Source organism: Alosa alosa, chromosome 13 (genome assembly GCF_017589495.1).
Source record: "Alosa alosa isolate M-15738 ecotype Scorff River chromosome 13, AALO_Geno_1.1, whole genome shotgun sequence".
Taxonomy (NCBI): domain Eukaryota; kingdom Metazoa; phylum Chordata; class Actinopteri; order Clupeiformes; family Clupeidae; genus Alosa; species Alosa alosa.
In genome coordinates, this window is record NC_063201.1 from 8593116 (window position 1) to 8610615 (window position 17500).

Sequence of the window (17500 nt, forward strand, 5' to 3'; positions counted from 1 at the left end):
TGTGCATGGGTGGTGTATGTAGTCATGCGTATCAACATGGCTTTCTGTGTATACTGTACAGTATGTGTATAATATGCTTAAGTCTGTGTGTGTTTGTGTGTTTTGCAGACATACTCCGGGCTCTTCTGCGTGGTCATCAACCCTTATAAGAACCTGCCCGTCTACACAGAGTCCATCGTCGAGATGTACCGGGGCAAAAAACGCCACGAGATGCCCCCCCACATCTACGCCATCTCTGAGGCTGCCTACAGAAGCATGCTGCAAGGTACCACGGCAACAACCCTCACATCCCATAACACAAATACCCCCCCCCCCACCCCCCACCCCCCAACAGACACTGAGCAGTAGAGTAACACCCCCCCCGGGCACCCCTCCATACACAGACCAGTTTATCCGTACCAGTGACTGTATATATAGATATCCAGTTATTGGTCCGTACTGATAATGAAACAGTAGGGCTGGTGGAAGCATTGTGACTTGTGACTGTATTGTGTAGTCTGAAGACACAACTGCATCCCACCTTTATGACCCATTTAATGGCATCATTAGACTACTGTCAGTGGAGTTATAGCTTCACTGTGCTCATTCTAGATTATATGGGGTAGTTGACTCACTCCATTCTGGACATCATTATCTTTACAGTGTATATGGAGTAAATATTCCATCTCTAAAGTTGTATTATTGTTTTATGAGGTGGGTGATTAGTCAATTCTGATTGGCTGGAAGGTGTTCAGTAGAGATGTATATGACCCAATGATTAGGGCATCAGCGTAGGAGGCACTGGACCCTTAAACGCGACGGTACCAGCGCAGCAGCACACACATCTGTCAGAGATGTTTCAGTGATGCCACCCTGGGCCTGTGCGTCCGTGCGTGTTTATCACTGTGTGTGTATGACTGTGAGTGTGTGTGTGTGTGTGTGTCTTGTAGCATTAGATGCTCTCAACCAGTCTGATACAGTCGTAGTAGGCTCAGGATTGTAAGACCGTTTATAGCATGTGGGAATCACATGATGACCAGGCCAGGCACACAGTAGAGTGACCAGGCATACAGAAGAGCAGGAGCAGTGACCAGGTGTAGAGCAGTGACCAGGCACAGAGCAGTGACCAGGCACAGAGCAGTGACCAGGCATACAGTAGAGCAGTGACCAGACACAGAGCAGTGACCAGGCATACAGTAGAGCAGTGACCAGGCACAGTAGAGCAGTGACCAGACACAGAGCAGCTGTGATGGAAAACAGACTAGAGAAGTGACCAGAGCTGCTGTGAAGGGAATTGAGCAGAGAACCACCATCCTGATATCACAGTGGTCAGTACTCCCTTCACATAGGCTCAACGGTTACTGTGGGAGTGTGGTAGTACAATACTGCCCACTAAGTGGCCATCCTGGCTTCAGGCGGCCCTTAACGACCCTTAGCCTGCAGGTTGCCCTGGGCAACAGCGTCTGCTAAACACCTGACCTTTCCCTGTAGCCCTGTCATGGAGGAACTGGCCCTGGCCCTCGGTCATTCATGTTTGACCTGGCTCCATTCATCAAGTTCAGGACATGCGAGTGGTGCCGGTGGAACCAATGGCACGCCTGCTCTGCACCCGACTGGCAGGCTGTTGCCGTAACGACGGCTGACTGTTAGGACGGGTGTTGTGTGGGAGCGCCTGGGCTGTGTGGGTGTGTGTGAAGTGTGTTAAAGACAGCTCTAGCTCTGTCAGCAGCAACCAGGGTGGGGAGTGTGTGTGTGTGTGTGTGTGCTCTTCCGTGTGTGTGTGTGCGTGCGTGTGTGTGTTGGGGTGATGCCCCAGTGTGAAACAGCATTTCATTGTGTCCACTCCACCCTATACACACCTCTCTCACGTCTCCTAAGGTGTGTCTACTCATTAAACCGGCAGGACTAGTGTGTGAATGAGTGTGTCTGTGTCTGCACGTGTGTGTGTCATTATGTATTGAGAAAGATCGTAAACACACCAAAAATTTAGTTTTGCCCTGTGTGTGTGTGTGTGTGTGTGTGTGTGTGTGTGACAGAGAGTGTATGTGTGTTTGGGTACCTATCATGTCTTTCAAGTGGCAACACACAGGCTGTGAGAGCTATTCTGATTAATCATCTCTTAGTAACTGGGTTCATGTGAAGATAGTCAGTCTTCACACTAGTTCACACAGAAGGTCAATATGGAATATATCTGTACTCCATGCATCAAAATGGGTTCATCTGCACATACTGTATATTTTCATTCTACACCAGAATCACCATCACTCTCTTTTTGCATACATATACACATACACACTCATACACATACACACACACTTATACACACACACACACACACACACACACACACACACACACACACAGTGCAGTTCCTTATTGACAGATGGCACCATGGAATGATCTCAGGAATGTGAAATGCTGTCTTTCTGTTCTCCTTCTCTTACAGACAGGGAGGACCAGTCCATTCTATGCACGTGAGTGTCTTTTGCATTCACTCATTTCAGTGTGTGTGTGTGTTTGTCTGTGTGTGTGTGTTTGTCTGTGTGTGTGTGGGTCAGTGTATTTGCAGCTCTACAGTGACCTTTTGTCTTCTAGCCCCTCAGTGTGTGTGTGTGTGTGTGTGTGTGTGTGTGTGTGTGTGTGTGTGTGTGTGTGTGTGTGTGTGTGTGTGTGTGTGAGTTTGTGTGTGGCCTGGCTGTTAGATCATGCCAGTCCATCTCTGTTAGTCTCAGCCCTGTCCTTTGTGTCCCACATGTGTAAAACTGAGCTGATGCTTATCAGTCTGCTCCAGCCCTGTATGTGTGTTCCCAGGCCAAAAGAATATGGAGGCATGTGTTATGTGTTACTTTTGGAGCAGACTCATGTCTCTGTGTGTGTGTGTGTGTTCCACAGGGGTGAGTCTGGAGCAGGGAAGACAGAGAACACTAAGAAGGTGATCCAGTACCTGGCACATGTGGCCTCCTCGCACAAGACCGGCACTCTTGGCAGGAGCAAAGAGGCCGCCCTGCAGGTAACCACCACTGCCACAGGACCGAGGGAGATAGGGATGGAGAGACAGAGGAGAGAGGGAGGGATGGAGAGACAGAGGAGGGAGGGAGAGAGGGATGAAGTGGATTTGGGAAAGAGGAGTGAGAAGGAGTCAGAGGAAGGAGAGATAGAATCAGAGAGGGAAAGAAGGGAGAAGGGAAAGAGAGGAAGAGAGATAAAATGAGAGAAAGAAAGAAGAGAGGGAGGAGAGGAGAGAGGTGTTATCTTTTCCTGCCTCTGCACTCTGATATTCTTGGGCTCCTGCTGTGCTGACACTGGATAACCTTTACTGATGCTGCTGTGTGTGTGTGTGTGTGTGTGTGTGTGTGTGTGTGTGTGTCTGTGTGTGTGTGTGTGTGTGTGTGTGTGTGTGTGTTTGTCTGTCTGTGTGTCTGTGTCTGTGTGTGTGTGTGTGTGTGTGTGTGTGTGTGTGTGTGTGTGTGTGTGTGTGTGTGTGTGTGTGTTGGCTCTCTAACATCTTTTCCTCTGTTTCCTCTCTCCGCTGCCTGCTCCTGCTGGTGATGTCTCTCCTCACGTCTCCTTTCCTCTCCTCTCCCCTACTGATTCCTGTCTTCTCTCATCCCTCGTTTGGCCTTTCTCTTCTTTCTTTACTTTCTTCCTTTCCTCTCATTCTCTTCACTGTCCTCCTCCTCTCCTCCTCCTCCTCCTCTCTGCTGAAGATGGATGGCACCAGGTCCCTGGGCCGTGGGAGTTCTGTGAACAGGGTGAGTCGTGAGTGCTGGGGGTGGATGAGTCCTGACAGAGCAGCAGAACACAGTAGACATCGTGACATTCCAAATGCTTCTTGTAATAATGGAGGTGTCTTTCTTTTGTATGTTATACATGTGTAAAGCATCCAAGCCTCTCTGACCAGCACAGCCCAGTTAGACCCCACTGAGCAACTGAATAGCACCATTTCATATACACAGAGGACAGGAATTTGTGCATCATGACATAAATGCTCAAGAGTTGAATAAACCATTTATCTGCTCATCTCCACAGATCCATACTGTATAGGTCCTCATAGCTCTGTCCTTATGTCTCTTTTAGCTACATACAGGAGTATGGTGCTTGTTAGCCGAAGACACACAAGAGAGGTTGTTGAACAGTGTTGCTGGGGAGTGTTGTAGAGCAGTGTTGCTGAGTGTTGTGGTTGTGGCACGTTCCCATTGATGTTGAGCAACATTTTTTTTTGGCCTGGAGAACATTGATCGGCAGTAGGCAAATTGGCATGATCATCCAATCAGAACACATGGAACCGGTTTGTGTGGTTGCCTAGCAACATTGCTCAAAAAGTCTCCCCAGATGTCATCACCTTTAGTGATAGAGTTAAGATCCAACAGACAGGTTAGCGAACTGACTGGAATTTGGTCTGTTTTTATCCTGTTAACTGCATAACCTGCATAACTTAAGCATTCCTATATGTGCTGCTTATGTTGATTAATTTGTTTAGTATTCAGTGTCTTTCGGTTTGTTGATTTGTTGTGTTCGTTTACATTTGTTTTGTTGTTTATATTTATGTTTGTCTGCATCTGTTTGTCTGCATGCCTGGACACACCTGCCCCATCTGTCTCCTCTCTCTCTCTCTCTCTCTCTCTCTCTCCACCCCATCTCCCTCTCTCTTCCTCCCTCTCTCTCTCCCTCCATCCCACCATCTCTCTGTCCCTCTGTGTGTTCTAACAGAGCGTGCAGTATGTGAGTATGAGTTTTATAAAGTATGGGGTTTGCAGTTTGGCAGTTTGGCTTTTTGCTTTTTGCTGCTGGCTCGCACACTCACACACCTACACACACACACACACACACACACACATACATACACACACACACACACACACACACTCACACTCAGGGACAAAAGATTCACATACATACATACATACATGCATACATACATACATACATACATACATATATACATATATAGACATGAAAAAAAAAACAGTTCACCTGTATAAACACAAACACATACACACACATTCACACACACAAGCAGCAGGCAGTAGTGAAAGCTATTGCTTGGCTGTCGCTAAAGCTTTCCCCTCATAGATTACTGTAGAAGTACTGAACTCCACCTCTGAAGGACTGGTACTAAAGCCACAGAGACATTTAAAGGCCACCACATAACAAACATCAGATTTTGGTCTGAAGAACATCCAGACAGACAAAGGAAAGGACCTATAAAAAATATAGGTAAAACATGCAGTCTCACACACTCTTCCTTGGTTGAGCGTCTGTGTGTTACACGCACATATGCTCTCATCCACACACAGAGATGTGTGTTAACGTGGGAATACACACACCGGTCCTGCCGGAGTGGAGTTCTACCTCTTGGACATAGCCTGCAATAGAAACCCTTCCAGCACTGTGATGGTGTGTGTTTCAAAAAAGCCTCCGTAAGCATAGCTCTAAAATGTGTGTATTGTCAGTAAAAAATGTAGCTGCCCATAGACAGACAAACACACACACAGGCATTCCTGCCCACAGGAATTTCTCTGCACACCTGTGTGTGTCTGTGTGTGTGCTTTGTTTCTGTGTGCTACATTGTTTGGACGGTGAGTTTTCTCAGTTTTCTCGGGCTCATTTCTTTCTGTGTGTGTATGTGTGTGAGTTTCTAGACTGGACTGGCCAGGTTTGCTGTTCCATAACATTCCAGTCTTAGTTGTAATGGTTACACCAAAACATTCATCACATAGATACCAACATATGGTCACACCAGCTTTGAATGACAGCTCAGAATTCAGTGCAAATACACACACACACACACACATACACACAAATACTGTATACTTTTCTATATGGGTGGACCTCTGGAAGGGTATGGTGTTTGCAGGGTAAAGGCTTTGGGGTTCTGTCAACGGAGTGCTTTCCTCTGTACTGATGCAGTTCCTTGTGTGTCCCACAGGGGGAGCTGGAGAGACAGTTGCTGCAGGCCAACCCCATCCTGGAGGCCTTTGGCAACGCCAAGACCGTCAAGAACGACAACTCCTCCAGATTTGTAAGAAATCTTAGTCAGACATACCACTATGGTGATGGTGCTGCCAAGTGGGTGAAGCTCTGGTAACAACTGGCTGTGTTATGTTTCTTTCCTAGGGCAAATTCATCCGCATTAATTTCGATGTGGCGGGATATATTGTTGGTGCCAACATTGAGACCTGTATCCTTTCAGAGTTTCTGTGCCACACACACACACACGAACACACACACACACACACACACACACACACACACACACACACATACACACACACACACTCTCATCTTAAAAGAAACCCACACATATATCCAGACATGCATATAGTACATGTCCACATACAATTAGAATATCATTGTTATATTACATTCACTATAGCCAGGTACCACACCTGCATGCATGCCTTTCTTACACACACCCTTGTTGTTACAAACACACTGACACACACACACACACACACACACACACACACACACACACACACACACACACACAAAACAGACCCCCCCTCCTTGTTGTTTTTGTCCTGAGACCCGCCTGTCTCAGACCTTCTGGAGAAGTCTCGTGCTATCCGCCAGGCCAAGGACGAGAGGACTTTCCACATTTTCTATCAGCTGCTATGTGGATCCACAGAGGCTATGAAAGGTGTGTGTGTGTGTGTGTGTGTGTGTGTGTGTGTGTTTACATGAGCGTGTGTGTGTGAGTGTCCATGTATGTGTGTTTGTGTATGTGTGTGTGAGAGCAATGCATGTGCATTGGTTAGCTGAGCCGTTTAAGTATTTGTGGGATAAAGATAGCACTGCTTGGTAGATTAACCTTGCAGGCATCTTCTGGATAGTTTTGATTTCCATTTCTCCCTCACGATGTCATTCTGACTTCATGTTCGCTCTCTCTCTCTTTCCCCTAGCTGATCTTCTATTGGGTACTGCTGAGCAGTACCGGTTCCTTAGTGGCGGCTCGATTCCAGTTCCGGGCCAGAGCGACGCGGAGAACTTCACCCAGACCATGGACTCAATGGCCATCATGGGCTTCACCCCGGAGGAGATGACAGGTGTGTGTGTGTGTGTGTGTGTGGGGGTTAGACAGGATATATTCCTGGAAATAAAGGATATAAAGGAGAGACTGAAATGCCAGCGTATAATTAATTATGTATAATCAGAAGATCAACTCTTTTTTATTTGACTGACTGATTGCAATGAAAGTGATGGTATAGAATGCTAATACAGTTAGCCCAAGAGTTCTAAAATGGTATAGAATGCTAATGTATACAGTTAGCCCAAGAGTTCTAAAATGGTATAGAATACTAATGTATACAGTTACCCTAAGATGTTGTGTGAAAATGTTCCTGTAGTGCTTTTATCTTGACTCCTCCTCATGTCTCCTCTCCCTGACCAGGCATGATGAAGGTGATCTCCTCCGTGCTACAGTTTGGGAACATCACCTTCCAGAAGGAGAAGAACACGGACCAGGCGTCCATGCCTGACGACACGGCGGCCCAGAAGCTTAGCCACCTGCTGGGCATCAGCGTGGTGGAGTTCAGCCGGGCCATCCTCACTCCACGCATCAAAGTGGGCAGGGAGTATGTACAGAAGGCCCAGACCAAAGAACAGGTGAGAACACGTGTGTGTCTGTGTGTGTGTGTGTGTCTGTGTGTTTCTGTGTGTGTGTGTGTGTGTGTGTGTGTGTGTGTGTGTCTGTCTGTGTGTGTGTCTGTGTGTTTCTGTGTGTGTGTGTGTGTGTGTGTGTGTGTTCTGTGTGTGTGTGTGTGTGTTTCTGTGTGTGTGTGTGTGTTTCTGTGTGTGTGTGTGTGTGTGTGTGTGTGTGTGTGTGTTTCTGTGTGTGTGTGTGTGTGTGTGTGTGTGTCTGTGTGAAAGGGAGTGTGTTTGTGTTTTTGGAGTTTTTGTGTGAGAAGTGTAATAAAAACGGAGGATGGTTTCCAAAAAATGTTGCAAAACAAGTCCTTTAATCCAATGATAGGCAGTAACAGCACGCAATTAAACAGTAACAGCACGCAACAATACCTTTGAAACACCTTTGGAATCAAAATGAATCACTAAACTTGAATACCGCACATTACATAGAACACATTTAATGAGTACGGAGACCCAGTAAAGAGGGTTGGCCTCACTGTGTTTCTGGTAACTCCCTTTGTGTACCTAGGCTAGATTTGCCCTTTTGTTCCTTCTTTGGAATTTACAATGTGAGTGTTAATTAAATTCCGATGACCGTCTGCCTCTGACGGTCCAGCCCAGACCTCCTCCTGTGTCTCGTTCCATAATTGATGACCGCCGTTTGGCTTTCCTGTCTCCAGGTGAGAGCCTGGCATCAGAGTAGGAACCGTATCTAGCATCAGAACAACATTTGGCACACAAATGGATCAAAATCTTACAGAAGAATATATGGTCAGTGATTCACTGCCCATGGTTGACGTCTGCAAACATGTGTATCTCTGCAGATGTGACATAGGAGAGTACTTGTGGTGTTACCCTGGTGTGGATGATATGCTAAACTTTGTGTGTGTGTGTGTGTGTGTGTGTGTGTGTGTGTGTGTGTGTGTGTGTGTGTGTGTGCAGGCTGACTTTGCGGTGGAGGCGCTGGCCAAGGCTACGTACGAGCGTCTGTTCCGCTGGCTAGTGCACCGCATCAACAGAGCGCTGGACCGTCGCCAGAGACAGGGAGCCTCTTTCATCGGCATCCTGGACATCGCCGGCTTCGAGATCTTCCAGGTGAGATGGAGCAAGAAAGAGAGAGAGAGAGAGAGAGGAAGGTTTAGAGTGAGGTGACAATAGGATTGATAGAGGAGCTCTAATTTAAGGCTGTTCCCTTCAGTGCTTCAGTGTCTCAGGTCTGGCAGACTTCTCGTTGATCTGATCTGATCTGGTGGACAGACACCATAGGAATCAGAGAGAGACACACAAACAAAAGCAACAGGGCGAAACCTTACCAAGCAATACAGCATCTCACCTGTGTATGTGTGTGCGTGCGCTGATAGAATGCCAGTATTTCTCCATCTGATTCTGCCTCTGTAGTCTTTCTTTCACAGAAGTCCAGCAACAGCTAGTATTCATCTAAATATCACAGAGCCTAAATGTCACCCATATTCATCACAGTATCACAGCGTAAATTCGCGATTCAAATCATATCACAGTTTTGAGTCACGAATTGGATAGTTTTTCGGATCAGCAAGAAAGACAAGAGAGAGAGAGATTAATATAACTTTTCTTTCTATTTAGTCAGTCAGTAAATCAGTCACTTGTTTTGGAATACAAAAACGTTGAGGTGGAAACTTGAGGACATTTGATTTCACTCATTTTCAATAAAAACACGCCTGAAGACAGTCTGTTAGGCAGACCATAGTGATGTAAAATGAATTAAATGTGTAATTTGCAGATGGTCACTTACACAGAACATTGTGGAAAGTTGTGTTTTTGGATGACAATCGATAGCGACAACAGATATTGTTGTTTTCCTTAACACATTGTGGCATGCATTCCATGAATTCAGTCATGTAGTTCAACTGAGATGTTTTGGCATGTCCTACAAAAAAGTCAAAATCGAATAACCTTGGGCTACCAAAGAATATTGTTAAAAACGGGAATAGCCTTGGGCTACCAAAGAATATCATTAAAAACGTGAATAGCCTTGGGCTACCAAAGAATATCGTTAAAAACAAGAATAGCCTTGGGCTACCAAAGAATATCGTTAAAAACGTAAATCCGATTTGATTGCGGTTATTCCGCTTCTCCTGTGTCCATGACGTCACTGTCAACTGCTTTTAACACTTGAACTGCTTTCTCTTTCTATTTTTCACTGCAACTCTACATGGAGATGTGGGGAGCTATCTATCTATGTATCTATCGTTCTACCTTACTACTACAGCTCGTTATTAATCTGCTGGTGACAGTACGAACAAAAGAGATGATAATCTGACTGACTGGAGTCTCTAATCTGGCCCTTCCCTACTCTCAATCCCCGCAGCTGAACTCGTTTGAGCAGCTGTGCATCAACTACACCAACGAGAAGCTGCAGCAGCTGTTCAACCACACCATGTTCATCCTGGAGCAGGAGGAGTACCAACGCGAGGGCATCGAGTGGAACTTCATCGACTTCGGCCTCGACCTGCAGCCCTGCATAGACCTCATTGAGAGGCCGGTCAGTATCTGTGTGTGTGTGTGTGTGTGTGTGTGTGTGTGTGTGTGTGTGTGTGTGTCTGGGTGTGTGTGCGCTTGCAGGTTATTTACATCAGGTTCATTATATCTTGTTGATTTTATGAGGACAGAAACATGTGTATGTCTATTCTTACAAATATATCAATGGCAAATACCAAAAATGTCCATAACTGTAAGCTTATTTGTGTTGTCTCTGAAAAACTGTCATAGCTAGTACATTGTGCAGATGTGATGACCTTTGGCCTCTTATCTTTGCCCTATAGGCTCACCCTCCAGGTGTGCTGGCCCTGTTGGACGAGGAGTGCTGGTTCCCACGGGCGACGGACCGTACGTTCGTTGACAAGCTGTCGGCTGAGCAGGGCTCGCATTCCAAGTTCCACAAGCCGAGACAGCTCAGGCAGGAGGAAGCCGACTTCTCCATCATCCACTACGCCGGCAAGGTGATGCACCACTTACCACTCTGTCTGTCTGTCTGTCTGTCTCTCTGTCTGTCTGTCCACCATCCACTACGCCGGCAAGGTGATCTGTCCGTCTGTCTGTCTGTCTCCTATCCATCTCTGTCTGTTTGTCTCTCCATCAACCACTGTGCGGTCAGTGGTGATACACCGGTTACCCTTCTAGCTGTCCATCTCTCTGTCTTTCTGTCTGTCTGTCTCTTCTTTATTCACTATGCAAGGTGACAAACCCTTTACTGCTCCATCTGTCTGTATCTGAGTCTACCTGCTTGTCTCTCTTTCGCAGTCTCCCATGGTGTTTCAGTCAAAGATTGTTAAGGCGGAGCAAGATATTTCATGAGGAGCCACTTCCGGGAACCCGGATCGCACGAGGGGGGGTCAAAATCCCCCTTTATGCAGAGCAGAGGCAGCGACTGCTCCATTGAAGTCTATGGGCATAGCTCAGAATTTCACCACATATGCTAAGGTCTTAGTTCTATAGAGTTAGGAATGTGAATTTTGGGCACGTTTTCATGATCCTCAAACCCTTCTGAACATTTCAGGTTAATTTTTAAAGTTTTTGAGTATTCCAGTCTGGAGAAAATCGACCTTATATCAGGTGTGCGCTGATTATTTATCCTGCTGCTGTTGGCCGGTTGCAACGTATGCTCATCAATACGTCATCGATAAGCCTCTTTATGCAGACAGGATTCGATTCCATTTCGCGCCCATAGACATGAACTAAGTGTCTTGCTCCGCCTTAACAATCTTTGTTTCAGTCTCTCTCTCTGTCTCTTTCTCTCATGCCATGTTGAACTCTTCTTCCCTCTCTCTTTTTTCATTTTTGCTCCCTCTGCTCCTCTTCCTGTCCGTCCACAAGTCTGTGTATGAGAGACATTTGACCTCACTTCCTCTGTCTGACTGTTTGTTTCCTGTCTCCACGCCCCAGGTTGACTATAAGGCAGATGATTGGCTGGTGAAGAACATGGACCCCCTGAATGACAACGTGGCCTCTCTTCTCCACCAGTCTTCTGATCATTTCATCTCTGAGCTGTGGAGAGAAGGTACGCAATCAACCCTCATCGCTCGGCAATTAACTCAATCAGTTTAATTTGTTAACAAAGAGCGATTCTAACCATTGATCGAATCATGTATTGATCATGTATTGATAATCTGTGATTTTCTATGTGTCCTTGGGTGACAGGTTCTTCTGGGATACTGTCATTATGAACGTGTAATATAATGTTGAGATGATAACTAATGAACTAATATTAGTGAATATTGGAAAGAGATAATACAGTTAATCCTCACTCTTATTTGAATACCTGCATTAACAGCTGGTCTTCTCTCTGCTGCCTCTCTAATCTCATCCCTCTCTCTCTCTCTTTCTCTCTCCCTCCCTCTCTTTTTGGCTCTCTCTCACTCCTCTGACTGCTTGCCTCTCACTGCCCCTAAAATCTGACCGCTCCTTCATGTTCTCTCCTTATCATTCTCCTGGTCTCTTTCTGGGTTTCGCTGTCCTCATTCTCTCTCTCTCTCTCTCTCTCTCTCTCTCTCTCTCTCTCTCTCTTTCTCTCTCTCTCTCTCTCTCTCTCTTTCTCTGGGTGTGTCTGTCTTTCGTCTCCTCCTCAGAGGTTCAGACTCTTCCTCGTGTTTACTTTTTCGACTCCTACGCCACCCTGCAGACTAACGGCTCAGACAGTAGGTTCACTCCTCCCCTCCCTCCTCTGTCCTCCTTCTCCAGCATCCCTCCTGCTTTCGCTCTCCTCTCCACCTCTCCTCTCCACCTCTCCCTCCATCTCTCTCTCTCTCTCCATCGCTCCCTACCCACGTTGTTGTTGCTGTTTTTGGTTCTCCATTTTAGTCCAGTCTTTAGTCTTCTCTTTCTAGCTCGTGTTCTCATGTAGTTCTCTGTGTGTGTTCTCTCTCTGACGCTATGATAAGATGTGGCTGTGTGCTGTAGTGCTGTAGAACTCATGTCCAATTCAGGAGCTGACAATGTGATGGATCTGAGCCGGATCATGGGCGGATCCGTTTCAGAGTGAGCCGCCACCGATTCTCTGGGTCCGTTCGAATTAGAAGGTTGCTGCCCCGCCGTTGGCTCACTGCCATATTAGACAGGTTTCTCATAACGCATAACTTTCTTGTGATGGAAATGGCATCCATTAAGAATGTTGGTTTCAAACAACCTTTTAAGATAATATCTACACTAAAGTATGGTGTTATTGCACTGCTAGAATGTTAGCCAATAGTAAGATATCACCTCACTGTCAGCCTGAATTCGAGCGGACCCTGTGTGAAATGGTCTTCATAGAGTCTTGTAGTAGCTGTGTGGATGTAGTGCTGTTGTAGTGCGATACCTCATCGTGCTTCTGACTGAGTGAAATTCAGTCTGTTTGGAGTTGGCAGTCTGGTCTGATGATCCATTCACTGCCATACGGAGTGACATGACCATCAGCAGGACGCAGAGTCCTCACCAACCCAAACAGAAACAGAATTTCAGCAATCTGGTGGAAATGCATTTCTACAAAAGCATTGCATTTTCACTAGTTTTTCTCAAGATAGCTGGTCATCTCACAGAATACATGTCCCATACTGCACTGCCAGTCAAAATCCAGTACCACCCCACCACCACTCCACCTCCATCACTAACAACCACAAACGCACCACACCTTACCACTCCACCTCCATCACTACGAACGACCAGCGCAGCACACCTTCCCACTCCACCTGTATGTCAACCAATCACGTGTGCCGTTACTGACTTCTGATCTCTGCTCCTTCCCTCCTCCTCCCAGTGGAGAGGATTGTGGGATTGGACCAGGTGGGCAGTGAGAGCAGCGGATCGGTCAATTTCGGCGCCGCCGGCCTGAAGACCAAGAAGGGCATGTTCCGCACGGTGGGCCAGCTCTACAAGGAGTCCCTGACCAAGCTGATGGCCACGCTCCGCAACACCAACCCCAACTTCCTGCGCTGCATCATCCCCAACCACGAGAAGAGGGTACGGAGAGAGAGAGAGAGGGATGGGGGACGGAGGGAGAGAGAAAGAGGGAGGGAGGGATTGAGAGAGAGATGAACAAGGGTAACAAAAACAGAGAGAGGAAAAAACTGAGAGAGGAATAGTGAGCCGGGGGAAGGGGGGGTATGAGGAGAGTGAAGGGACAGAGAGCATTAAAAAGATGAAGGGATGAAAAAGACAGGGAAGAGAGGAAATGTCAAACACATGTATGAAGATGAATTGTGAGTAGTGAATAGTGAACGTGTTAGAGAAAAATAAATAGGAGATGAAATGGATTGTCTGTATGGACATGATGCTTTGTTGATATGTTTACATATTTACTGATGATGCTTTGTTGATATGTTTACATATTTACTGAAGTGCCCTCTTGCCCCCCCCCCTCTCCCCCTCAGGCAGGTAAGCTGACTCCTCACCTGGTTCTGGACCAACTCAGGTGTAACGGTGTTCTAGAGGGAATCCGTATCTGCAGACAGGGATTCCCCAACCGCATCCCCTTCCAGGAGTTCAGACAGAGGTCAGTGTGTGAGTGTGTGTGTGTGTATGTGTGTGTGTTTGTATGTCTTTGTGTAGTCTAGTGTTGCGTTTTGTGTCCACTCTGGTGTCTACGGGGCTCCCTTTAACACAGTTGAGATCGCTACTCCTGTGTGTGTGTGTGTGTCCGTGTTTGTGTCTGATGCAAGGGCCCCTTTTTGACAGGTTTGGGATGTACGAGAGGGTTGTCCTGACTGAGAGGCTCTCTATCTGAATCAAAACCCCAAATCTGGGGTTTGGGGCTGAGGCTCTCTCTATCTCTGTCCCTATTCTCTATTCTCTAATCTCCATATTCCCTATTCTCTATTCCCTAATCTCCATATTCCCTAATCTCTCTATTCCCTAATCTCCATATTCCCTATGTTCAGACTTGCATCATGTGGTTCGCTCATAAAAAGAATTCAGAGCTGCATTTGCAGAAGTTGGTTTGTCACTATGGTTAAAGAGAGGTTAAGAGGAACTTAGCCAGATATAAAGTTTTTCTTAAAGACAGATCTTATAATATATATATATATATAATAAATATATAATTTATATACGAAGTCCGAAAAGAGGATTTTTCAAGGGGGGTCATTCTCTTTTGATACCTTTCTTACATTTGTTCAAAACACATTTCATTTAAACATAACACACTTTAAATCTAAAACAAAACATTTTTATATCTAAGCAAAAACACTTTGTTTTACGTAAGCAAACATTCTTTAAAGGAGCCATATGTAAGATTGTGGCCAAAACTGGTACCGCAATCACTTTCAAAATTACTGTAGAGAGGTGTATCCCTCCCCCTCCCTCCTGACTCGAGGTTGCCACCAACTCGGATGCCGAAACACTACTGACTTCGTGATTAGTAGATAGGTGGAGGGTGGCACTTCAGGCCAAAACACATGACATGACAAAACACATCAACATCAGTTGAGGGCTGCAACTTCACTGTTTACTGTAAATGACAATATCCTGGCCGGACTACTGTTGTCAGTGATATAAGTATTGGAAATGAACATGATTTCTTAATGTCTAGTGACATATCAGGGCCATTTTAATTGAAATACATTTCTTACATACGGTTCCTTTAAGTCTAATTTGTTCCACACTGGTTATCTATTATTGCAGCATTCCCACATTTTTATTTGTTTTTGAGCTAGCTGGATTTAAGCAGTTATATGATTAATACATCTTTTATTTGTAAACGTTTCATTTTTCTGCTCTCATTTTTCTACACATTAAGTTTTCTACACATTTTTCTTTACATTAAGTAAGCTTCACACTCTCACACACCTCCTCCTCTGTCCTTATCAGATATGAGGTCCTCACTCCTAATGCAATCCCTCGCACATTCATGGATGGAAAACAGGCCTGTGAACTCATGGTGAGTGTAGCCAGCAATCAGCAATGTGTGCGTGTGTGTGTGTGTGTGTGCGTGCGTGTGTGTGTTGTGTGTGTGTGTGTGTGTGTGTGTGTGTGTGCATGCCGTCATGTTTACATAGCGAATGAACCCTTATGTTACGTAAACCCAGATCAGTGCTTTGGAGCTGGACCGGAACCTGTTTCGCGTGGGTCAGAGTAAAGTGTTCTTCCGGGCCGGAGTGTTGGCACACCTGGAGGAGGAGAGGGACCTGAAGATCACGGACACCATCATCCGCTTCCAGAGCGCCGCCCGAGGATACCTGGCCAGGAGGTGTGTGTGTGTGTGTGTGTGTGTGTGTGTGTGTGTGTGTGTGTGTGTGTGTGTGCATTTGTGTGTCGTGTGCGTGTGTGTGTGTGTGTGTATATGTGTGTGTGTGTGTGTGTGTGTGTGTGTGTGTGTGTGTGTGTGTGTGTGTGTGTGTGTGTGTGTGTGTTTGTATGCATAGAGATGTGTGTGTGTGTGTGAGAGAGAGAGAAAGAGAGCGAGAGAGAGAAAGAGAAAGAGAATGTGTCTAATAATGTATGTGTTTGTGTCTTCTCATATATATGCACACACACACACACACACACACACTCCTGCAGGGCCTTCCTGAAGAAGCAGCAGCAGCTCAGTGCTCTGAGGGTGATGCAGAGGAACTGTGCAGCCTACCTGAAGCTACGCAACTGGCAGTGGTGGAGACTCTTCACCAAGGTAACCATGGCAATACCACAGCATCACTGATGCCATAGTGACCTGTGCATCTACGGGTGGAAGTGACCAGCACAAATGCTGCATGAATATAAACTATGACAAAGTTGGTGTCAGACTGTATGCTGCAATCTAAGCTTTACTGGACCCAAATCTGATGATCAGACTGTATGCTGCAATCTAAGCTTTACTCGACCCAAATCTGATGGAAGGGTGGTGGCTGACCTTTGACCTGTGGCTGCCTAGGTGAAGCCGTTGCTGCAGGTGACGCGTCAGGATGAGGAGATCCAGGTGCGTGAGGCAGAGCTCCAGAAAGCCAAAGACAAGCTGACCAAAGCGGAGACGGACTTCACTGACCTGGAGCGGAAACACCAGCAGGTAACACCTCACACTCCACCCTTCGTCCACCCTTTTCAGTCATTTACTAATGGTATATTATACAGACATCATGCTGTATGTATGAAGTAGGAAGCTCGGTCAGAAAGGTTATGCAGATGAATTAATTTCATTCTTGCTTCCTGTTTCCTGTATTCTTGCTTCCTGTTTCCTGTCAGCTGGTGGAGGAGAAGGCGGTGCTTACCGACCAGCTGCAGGCAGAGGCGGAGCTATTCGCGGAGGCCGAGGAGATCCGCGCCCGATTGGCCAGCAGGAAGCAGGAGCTGGAGGAGGTTCTGGGCGAGCTGGAGGCCCGATTGGAGGAGGAGGAGGAGAGGGGCGGGCAGCTGACCAATGAGAAGAAGCGACTGCAGCAGAATGTGCAGGTGAAGCAGCGGCATCAGTGTCCATCCGATGATTGGTGACTTAAGGGGTTTCAGCAGCGCCATTGTCCATCCGATGATTGGTGACTTAAGGGGTTTCAGCAGCGCCACTGTCCATCCGATGACCGGTGACATGGAGTTTTCTGCCGTTTGCGGGGTGGGGGGTTGTTTTATCAAATTACTGATGAGGGGAATGTGGTTTTAAAGAGGGGAGGGGTGAGATTGCCTTGTTTAGCTGGTGGGAGGATGTAAGCCTTGTGGTTGAGGGTTCATTTTTTGGAGTGTTGTAACGATGAACCCTTGTGACTATGGTTGCGTAAGGGTTTGTGACTATGGTGTGGAAATGGAGTGATAAACATTTCTTTGTCTCTCTCCCTCCTTTATTTTATCCTTTCCACATGTCTGTCTATGTCATGTTCTCTCCCTCTCATCAGGACCTGGAGGAGCAGCTGGAGGAGGAGGAAGGGGCTCGACAGCGCCTCCTCCTGGAGAAGGTTACCCTGGAAACCAAAGTCAAGAG

General features: G+C 46.5%; 1 protein-coding gene across 1 annotated transcript in view; it reads left to right on the forward strand.

Moving 5' to 3' along the window:
• The window catches only part of myh14 (myosin, heavy chain 14, non-muscle), a 49462-nt gene that overhangs the window by 10308 nt on the left and 21654 nt on the right, over window positions 1-17500 (forward strand). The window contains exons 4-26 of the mRNA XM_048262114.1: window positions 109-265; window positions 2426-2453; window positions 2872-2989; window positions 3687-3731; window positions 4690-4701; window positions 5909-6001; window positions 6097-6160; window positions 6524-6622; window positions 6885-7028; window positions 7373-7587; window positions 8551-8703; window positions 9956-10129; window positions 10410-10586; window positions 11530-11644; window positions 12213-12281; window positions 13379-13581; window positions 13992-14113; window positions 15427-15496; window positions 15645-15805; window positions 16117-16225; window positions 16469-16600; window positions 16777-16983; window positions 17415-17500. The exon at window positions 17415-17500 is cut by the window's right edge and continues 52 nt beyond it. Coding sequence (XP_048118071.1) covers window positions 109-265; window positions 2426-2453; window positions 2872-2989; window positions 3687-3731; window positions 4690-4701; window positions 5909-6001; window positions 6097-6160; window positions 6524-6622; window positions 6885-7028; window positions 7373-7587; window positions 8551-8703; window positions 9956-10129; window positions 10410-10586; window positions 11530-11644; window positions 12213-12281; window positions 13379-13581; window positions 13992-14113; window positions 15427-15496; window positions 15645-15805; window positions 16117-16225; window positions 16469-16600; window positions 16777-16983; window positions 17415-17500 — 2753 coding nt within the window. The remainder of the gene's footprint in view (window positions 1-108; window positions 266-2425; window positions 2454-2871; window positions 2990-3686; window positions 3732-4689; window positions 4702-5908; window positions 6002-6096; window positions 6161-6523; window positions 6623-6884; window positions 7029-7372; window positions 7588-8550; window positions 8704-9955; window positions 10130-10409; window positions 10587-11529; window positions 11645-12212; window positions 12282-13378; window positions 13582-13991; window positions 14114-15426; window positions 15497-15644; window positions 15806-16116; window positions 16226-16468; window positions 16601-16776; window positions 16984-17414) is intronic.